At 44.8% G+C, this 9582-nt stretch overlaps 1 protein-coding gene across 1 annotated transcript in view; it reads right to left on the bottom strand.

Annotated features, from left to right (window-relative positions):
* The window catches only part of Ctps2 (CTP synthase 2), a 122242-nt gene extending 115113 nt beyond the window's left edge, over window positions 1-7129 (bottom strand). Inside the window, 2 exon segments of the mRNA XM_031384074.1 lie at window positions 4736-4940; window positions 7022-7129. Of these exon segments, the coding sequence (XP_031239934.1) occupies window positions 4736-4940; window positions 7022-7129 (313 nt within the window).
* Window positions 7130-9582: the final 2453 nt, after the last annotated feature.

The raw sequence follows: 9582 nt of genomic DNA, 5'->3' as shown, positions 1-9582 counted from the left end.
GAGGTCTAAGAAATCTGTGGACAGCCGGGGTCTCACAGCAGTTTGTGCACCAACATTTTTGGACAAATGAAAATCACAGGTGACAGAAATCAGTGATGATAAAGATAATGAAATCGTTTTCAAACTGCCTGTGCCCCCGGTAAAAGAAGAGGGGCAAAAGACTCCAACACCTGGAAGCCCTGGGGGAAAAAAGACTGAGAAAAAGGAAGAGCAAGCAGTGATCCCGACAGCAACAGCGTTCTGTGTGCACGCGATCTAGGCAGGTGTGATCCTATTATAAAGGCCTACTACTTACTGTGCTTTACTAGGTGCGGTGACATGCAAGTACTGAGGAGACTGCTATAGTAAGAACACGTTTGGTTTTGCCAGTGAGGAAAGCCACCCGCAACCTGGCTGCTCTGCCCTTTCCTGTCCTGAGTTTGTAATCGGACTTCATAGCTCCCTTAGTTTACTATTCTGGTCGAGATTTGGGCCTAACTGCCAGCAGCAGTCTTCGTGACCCCCCACCGGTGCTGTTTGACTGACTGTGTGTGGTTGTGGACATAAAACCCAAAAGGATATGTCAGGCTTCAACCTCACGCATCTGAGCCTGGAAGTTAAATCCAGAGAGGGAGAGAGCAGTCCAAGTGGCAATAGATTTGCACATGCATCCAGGTGCCAAGGAAGCATCTGAAATGACTTGTTCTTTCACCCAGAATTAATTGCAGCTGAGCTAGTGTGTAGGCGTCACCAATCAGTTTCAGCAGTTGTATTCAAACAGTGACCAAACTTTTCTACAATTTATTTGCGTACAAGCAAACCTAAGAACTTTGGGATATTCCCATCTGTGCCCTTTCTATGTTTTTGTATTGCTAATTTAGGTTTATTGACTATACCTATCAATCACCTCAGAAAAGTGCAAGCTTACCACAACCTAATAAGTTCTTTACAAACAAAACCAAATTCTAACAAGATACTCTTTTTGCTTGTTTTATTCTCAAGCTAATAACATTTAAGAAACAGAAACTATACCTAGGCACAAACATACAGAATCTTCACCTTTCAAAATTTTCTTTTTTAAAAAGGACAGCAGCCATAAATTTATGAAGACTTACTACATTTTTAAAACTTGTCAAATTTCAGAGTTGTAGGCAAGAATTAACCTCAGGGCTGGCGAGATGGCTCAGCGGGTAAGAGCACTGACTGCTCTTCCAAAGGTCCTGAGTTCAAATGTCAGCAACCACATGGTGGCTCACAACCATCCATAATGAGATCTGACGCCCTCTTCTGGGTGTGTCTGAGGACAGCAACAGTATACTTACATATTATAAACAAATAAATCTTAAAAAAAAAAAAAAGAATTAACCTCAAAACCTCTAACAAAGACAGGGCCAGTGGTGCATGCCTATAATCCTAGCCCTTGGGAGATGAGTCAGGAAAGTCCCTGAAAGTTTGGAACCAGACTGGTATAAGTAGTTTGAGAACAGCCAGGGATATAGAGCGAGACCATGCTTCAAAACAGAAGTTACGGGGCTGGAGATTTGCCTCTACAGAATATAGCACTTACTGCTCTTCCAAAGGGCCACAATTACGTTCCCAGCACCCACTGTCTATAACTATGGTTCCAGGGGATCTGAGTCCCTTTTCTGGACTCCTTGGGTACTAAGCACACATGTGGTGCATATACATACATGTAAGCAAATACTGACACACAGAATAAAAATAAATCTTAAGACCAGGAGTGGTGGTAATTTACCTATAATCTCAGATGCCTGTGAGTTCAAGGCCAGCCTAATCTACATAATGAGTTCCAGACCAGACAGGTGTACATAGTAAGACCCAATCTCAATATAATGTGTATGTGTATGTATATATGTTTACATATTTATATATTAAATGTATAAAGAAATAAGTAAATCTTTTTTAATGAATTATGTGGGCTGAGGCTGTAGTTCACCTTGAGGATTTGGATTAGATCTCTACATTAAAAAAATGTGTGTGTATGGTGTGGGGGGTGTGTGTGCGTGCATTATGTATCAAATGCTTGGGAAACACCCTTATTTTTCTTTTTTAAAATTTATTTATATGAATACACTGTAGCTGTCCTCAGACACACCAGAAGAGGACATCAGATCCTATTACAGATGGTTGTGAGCCACCATGTGGTTGCTGGGATTTGAACTCAGGACCTCTGGAAGAGCAGTCAGTGCTCTTAACCACTGAGCCATCTCTCCAGCCCCACCCTTATTTTTTCAAAGTGGAAATAGACACCATTTATTTTTCAGAAATTAGCTCTTAGGCCTAGATTATGATCACAATCATAATCTAATATTGCTTTTATTTAAAAACAAAGCAACGGAAAAAAAAACAGTATAAGACTCAACTAACTTCAAAACTAAAATGAATGTCCAGGAAGCTCCTTGAGTGTGGTAGTACTAGCCTATAATTCTGGGTACTGGGAAGACTGAGCTGAAAGGGCTGCTTGAGTCCAATAGTTGGAAGCAAACAACTCGTCTCCAAAAAGGGAGGACAAAAACATAAAATGAATGCACGGTTTTGATGCTACAAAGCAGGATAGACGATACCCTGAGAGTTAAGGATCAAGAACAAGGGACACACAGGAACAATTTTATGGAGCTGATTGTCTCCTTCTGCCTTTTACTGAGGTCTGAGGATCACTAGGGTCATTAGGCTTGCCCTTGTGGGTAGCAAGCAACTTTACCAACTGAGTCATCTGGTCAGCCCCACAAAGGGGATTTTTGTTCTGCGATCTATCAAGGCTGGCTACACAGGATAGCCAGCTACATTTAGGTAAAATTCATCCTCAAAGCCATACACTTAAGATTTATATATTTTTCTGGTTGCAGGTAAAAAAAAAATATTTGAGAGCCTGCAAGATGGCTCAGCAAGGAGACATGCTTGCTGCTAAACCCGACAACATGAATTCAGCCTGAGACCCCACATAGAGAACTAACTGCCATAAGTTGTTTTCTGACTGCCACATACTTTCCATGGAGTATGCACACACAAATAAGTAAGTAAAATACAAGTACATACAAAAAAATTTAAAGTGAATACTTTCTTGGTGTGTGTGTGATATGGGTGTGTGTTCCTGTGGATATTGGACGTATAAACACAAAAGTGTACATGTATATGCATGCCCATTCATGTGGAGGCCAGAGATGTCTTGTTCAATGGCTCTGAACCTGAATTAGTCTCCTGATGAAACTGAAAATCATCCATTCTGCTAGGCTAGTTAGCCAAAGAGCTCCAGGGATCCATCAGTCTCTGCTTCATGAGTACTTGAGTTTCAGCTGCTTAACACCACCACTGGCTTTTACCTGGGTGTTGGGAGATGCAAACTCACTTCTTTATGATTATATAATTATATTACTGAATAAGAAGCAGCCAGTCCCTTGTTTTTCTTGGTTTTTGTTTTGTCCTTGTTCTTTTGACATCCAGCCCCATGTAACCCAGGCTTGCCTTGAAGTAGTTGCTAAAAGCAGGGTCTCATGTAGCCCAAGCCAGCCTCTGACTATGCAGCTGACTAAAGCTGGCTGGCCTTGATTCCTCCCTGAAGCCCCATTTCTCCTGTCTCATCTCTCAAGTTCTGGGATTATAGGTATGTGCTACCAAGCCTGGCATTAATGACCTTTTAAAAAACTAACATACATATCAAAATGCCTGGCTATGGTGACTCAAACCTATAATCGCAGAACTCAGGAGGTTAAAATGGATTAATGTGAATCCAAGGCCAGCCTGGGCTACAGAGTGAGTGCTAGGTTTCCTTAGGCTACAGTATGATCAAAGAAAACTGTCAGGGCCAGGGAGATGGCACAGTGTATAAAGCACTTGCCACACAAGTCTAAGGACATAGTTCCAATCCCCAGCAGCCATGCAAATGCCACGTAGGCACAACACCCTGCCTGTGACCCTAGCACTCTGGAGACAGAGACTTGTGCTTCCTGGAAGAAACTGGCTAAGTAGACTAGAGAAATCAACAAACTCTGGGTACCCACCTCAAAGTATAAGGGTGGAAATGACCAAGGGAGACATCTAAAATCAACCTCTTTCCTCAGTATTCATTCATGCTCTCTCTCTCTCTCTCTCTCTCTCTCTCTCTCTCTCTCTCTCTCTCTCTCTCTCTCTCTCTCTCACACACACACACACACACACACACACACACACACACACACACTCATACCCTCCTGCAAGACACCTAAAATAAATATGTATAAGTTACTCCAGCAGTGGGAAATGGTAAGAGGAATGTATTACCTTTGTGATAAACTAAACCCTAGTCCATAGAAAATGGTATATTTCCAAAGACTTGACTATGTGGAATGTTATCTGTGATCTGAAAAATGGATCAGTGGCCATAAGAACTTTCACACATTTCTAAGGTATGATCCAGCAAGTCTACTTCTGGAAGTCTATCCTAGAGAAATTACCCAAAACACAAGACAAGGGGCTAGAGAGACAGCCCAGCAGTTAGGAGTATCTGTTGCTCTTGCAGAGTTCCAGAGTTGAGATCCCAAAGTACCCATAGCTCACATCCACCTGTAACTTCACCCAGTTCCACAGAACCTCTCTCTCCCAGCCTACGTAGGCACCTGCAAACACATAGCATACACAGACACATACGCACATAAATAAAAATTTAAAAACACACACGGAGAAATCATTGCAAACTATGTGTATTTAGTTTAGCAAATTAAAGTTTAAGACTTTAAAAGGAAAAGATTACTTTTCATACCATGTTCATAAGGTGAGAAAGTTCCAGCATCGATGTTAATATAGGGGTCAATTTTGATGGCAGTAACTCGGAGTCCACATGACTTGAGAATGGTCCCAATGCTGCTGGCGATGATCCCTTTACCAATGCCTGAGATGACCCCACCAGTAACCAGAATATACTTCATTGGCGGGCGAATGGGTGACTGCCAATACCCAGATGCAATCTGAGAAACAACCAAATTAAGAATTAGAGTTGATGGGCTGGAGAGATGGTTCAGTGGTTAAGAGCATTGACTGCTCTTCTGAAGGTCCTGAGTTCAAATCCCAGCAACCACATTGGAGATCTGATGCCCTCTTCTGGAGTGTCTGAAGACAGCTACAGTGTACTTACATATAATAAATAAATAAATCTTTAAAAAAATAAAAAAGAATTAGAGTTGAAAAAATAGGACCTGATTGCCAATGCTTATAATCCTGCCAGTTCTGAGTTCAAACCCAGCCCAGGCTACATAATTAGTAAGACTCAGTCGCAAAACACAACAATATAAAGTTAGCTAGTATGGTGACACACTCCCTGAGTCCCAGTACTCAAGAGACAAAGACAGGAAGGTCTCTGTCAGTTCAAGGGCAGCCTGGTCTACATAGCAAGTTCCGGGCAAGTTGTGGCTACACAGTGAGACCCTGCCTCAAACAAGAAAGAAGAAACAAAAAGAGAGAGAAAGAGACAGGGAGGGAGGGAGGGAGGAAGGGAGGAAGGAAAGAAGGGAAGGAGGGAGGGAGGGAGGGTGAGAGAGAGAGAGAGAGAAATGTAATGAATGCAACAATTTACTCATGACCTATATGTCACAGCTTTTTACTAAGCCTTGGGGGTAAAAAACAAATTAAAACACATCTCTGTTCCAACATGCCACACACATGCATTTCCATTCCACTGTGCTGGCCTACACCAACAGAAACACCAATAGACACCTTTCTAATGATGCTCATTTTAAAAGCAATGTAAATCAGACACAAAAGAGTACTTACTGGATTAGCCTGATACATGACGTTAGTGACGAGCAAAAAAACTAAGCCGAGATGATGATCATCAAAACAGTGCAAGGGGGCGGGGTAGGAAAATGGACTGACTAGAAAAAGAGCGCCAAGGGCCTCTGTGGGTTGATAGAAACGGTCTAAATCTAGTCAAACCCCACGGACCTGATGTGAAATGAAACACTTCGAGAGCATAAAGTACACATCAATTGTTTTGAAAATGTCATCTGCCTCCCTAGGCAGTGGAGCTTAGTACGCTGAGGCCAGCTAAAAGGGTTGTTGTTTAACCTGTACGCTGGTGCGGAAAGCCTACTCAAAAACCGATTCATCCCCGCGGACCTCGCCCCACTCTGTCTCGTGGTTTCACTTCCGCCAACGCCATCTCGGGGCTCCACAAAGCAGAGAAAAATAGGGCTTGGGGTGCGAAATCCAGCGCGGAGAGGCACACCCCAGGGACGCGCCGATTTGGACCGCGGGTCACTAGCTACCTCCAGGAGACAGGCTCCGATTGAACACTGGGCACTAGTGGGCGTCGTCCCCACCCCACCCCCACCCCGTCCTCAAGGCCCGTTGGATCGCCTAGGTTTTCGAACACTATGAGCAAGATGCGAATGGCTGTGGGCTGGGCGTGGGCAACAGCGGGAAGGGGACAAAAGTGCCCAGGCCCCAAAGGTGCTGCTGGCAAGGCCGAAATGGCCCCGGGGGAAACGTGGTGTTCTGGGTACCAAGGCAGGAGGGGTTTCGGGAGAGGCCCAGGAGGGGTGTTACCTGTGCAGTGGCGAGGGCGCCGTGGAAGATGGCTCGAGCAGCTCCACCCAGCGGCCAGCCTGGCCTGGCGCTCACCTGTCTTATGGGCGCAGGGACCTCATCTAGGACTCTCTGGTCACCACTCGATCCTGCCTGCCCCCAGGGACTGAGAAGCCCTCCTCACCCACCTTCCCCTCGCCGTCCCGCAGCCGGCCCAGCTGACTCACGCTAGTTGTGAAATTAGGAGTGCTGCAGCGTTGAGTTCCAGCGATAGTACAAAACAAGCGCCTAAAAACTGTTTCCTACGGCACAGGCAGCTCCCATCACCCTCCGCTCTAGACGCCCTTGGCCCCAGGCCACAGTAAGGGCCGGCCCCTCCCTCCCTCCTTCCCCCCTCCCTACCCTCTCCCTTCGCCCCTCCCTCCTGTGGTTAGCTAGCGTCAGGCCAGCCCCTGAATGCTCCAGGACGGCTCAGAACACCACAAGCCTAGCCCCTTGATCCGACTCTCCCGCCAACTTCACTCACCATAAACGTTTGACCATCGGCTGCAGTGCAGCCCAGCGGTCCGCCACCGCAAAAGGTGGGAAAGGAGGAAAACAAAGCAGAACTCTAGCCTAGGAGCTCACTACCCATCTACGGGTCCATTGGTAAATGAACTTCCTTAGCACAAAGTTAGGAAGAGAGGAGGAGCAGAGCTAAGTAGGTAGAAGGCTTCCAAACTGACTTTGGGGGAGTGTTTAAAGGATTAAGTATGGCAAAGGACACCCTAGGCCGGTTCAGGCTAGGACTGGACATGTAGCTCATTTGATAGAGTGCTTGCCTAGCAAATACAAGACCACAGGTTGTATCTTAATACACCGTATCAAACACCATGGTAGTACATACTATATCGCAGCAAAGGGCAGTGGTGGCATGTGGGGAGCCACAGCTGCCACCCTATACATATATATTGAACACCTGGTCTCCAGCCAGAGCAGAGAGCATTGAGATAAACAGGCCTTAGTTGAAAAAGCTGTGAGCCTCTAGTTTGTGATGCAAGCTGGCATGATTTCCCACAGCCTATTGTGCTTTGCTACGAAACCAATGCTGAGTGGGACCAGGGAAAGTATTTAACCCACAAGGGCTGGGGGCTGGAGATATATAGTAAGTATGTAGGGAGAATATAAGAAGTAGAGATGAGGGCTGGTGAGATGGTTCAGCGGGTAAGAGCACCGACTGCTCTTCCGAAGGTTGCGAGTTCAAATCCCAGCAACCACATGGTGGCTCACAACCACCCGATCATGAGATCTGATGCCCTCTTTAGGTGTGTCTGTACATCTGTACAGCTAGTGTTCTCATACACATAAAAGTAAATAAATAAATCTTTTTAAAAAAAATAAAACAAGACTCAAAACTTAGACAAACGTTGCTGAAGACCTAGTGGAGTTCAGAAACACAACTATGTACTAATAGCCAGTTATAATCTCTACAAATCTAGATGTCTGACCAGTTTTATCAGTTGTGTCAAGTAGGACAAAGTTGGAGCGTCTTTAGAATGTAAATGTAGTAAAGGGCCAAATGTCTAACCCTAGAGGCCAGAGACTGAAGTCACCAGAGCCTGTATTGAACACCAGAGAGACAGGAAGGAAAGGGGATAGAAGAGGCAAAAGCCCCAATGAGTTTAGAAGAAGAGGGTATATATGATATTGGAAGTCAAGATTTCAAGGGAAAGCCAGGCTTGGTGACTCACATCAGTCATCCTAGCACTTGGAACTCAAGGAAAGGCAAGTTCCAGGCCAGCTGGGGATACAGATCGAGACTCTGCCTCAAATTGTTAAAAAAAATAATAATAATAAAGGGCTGAAGACATGAGTCCGAAGTTAAAAGTACTTACTGCTCTTGCAGAGGACTCAAGTTCAGTTCCCAGCACCCACATCAGACAGGCTGCTCACAAGCACCAGTAACTCCAGCTGCAAGGGGAAATCCACTCCTCTAGCCCCTTGTGGCACTTGCATCTTGCATCTGCACACACCAGCACACAGAGACAAAACTGGCAATGAAACAATTAATAAAGGGGGAGGAGTGAGATGGCTCCATGATTGGACACTTACACAAACCTGAGGGCTCAAGTTCAATTTCTAGAACCCACGTGTTAGAAGGAGAGAACCAACTCCCCCAACAGACATCCTTTGGTTTCTGCTTGGGAACTGTAACACACACACATACACACACACACACATACACACACACACACACACACACACACACACACACCATGCACTCTCAATAAAAATTAAAATTACAAAAAAAATTAAAGGGATTTGGGATTGTAACTCACTTGGTAGACTACCTGCCTAGCATACACCCCAAGGTCCTGGATTTGATTCCCAAAAACCACATAAAGCTCATGTGGTAGCCCAGGCCTGTATTCCCAGCATTTGTGGGAAAGAAACAAGAGGATAAGGAAGGAGTTCCAAGTCATTCTCAGCTGCATAGTAAGACTAAGGCAAGGCTGGGTTACATGAGAACCTATGGCAACAGCAAATAAATAAATAAGGGACAGAGCAGATGGCTCAGCCATTAAGAGCACTGTCTGCTCTTCCAGAAGAGCCAAGTTCAGTTCCCAGCACCCCCATGGCAGCTTAGAACAGTCTGTAACTCCAGTTCCAGGGGATATTATACCTTCTTCTGGCCCCTGCAGGTGCTAGGCATGAATGTTGTGCATAGACATACATGTAGGCAAAACACCCACACACATAAAATAAAATAAATATTGCCACTCTGTTCACAATATGGAAATATCCTAAACGTCCTTCAAAAGAGAAGGGAGATAAATACAGAAGGAGGGAGGGAACTAAAATAACAGTAACAATGCCTTCCAAAAGTCATAAAGCATCATATTACTATCTACTTAAAATTACATATAACACATATGAATCTGTGTATACATATATAGTTTAAGTGAAATGTTCCCATCAAGCTGACAGTGCTCCCTCCAAGAATCATAGACCATCTAACAAAAACAAAACCCCAAACCCACTGGGCGGTGGTGGCGCACACCTTTAGTCCCAGCACTTGGGAGGCAGAGGCAGGTGGATTTCTGAGTT

This window comes from Mastomys coucha, chromosome X (assembly GCF_008632895.1).
Source record: "Mastomys coucha isolate ucsf_1 chromosome X, UCSF_Mcou_1, whole genome shotgun sequence".
Classification (NCBI taxonomy): domain Eukaryota; kingdom Metazoa; phylum Chordata; class Mammalia; order Rodentia; family Muridae; genus Mastomys; species Mastomys coucha.
The sequence above is the reverse complement of the archived record's forward strand: the minus strand, read 5'-3'. Positions and strand labels throughout refer to the sequence as shown.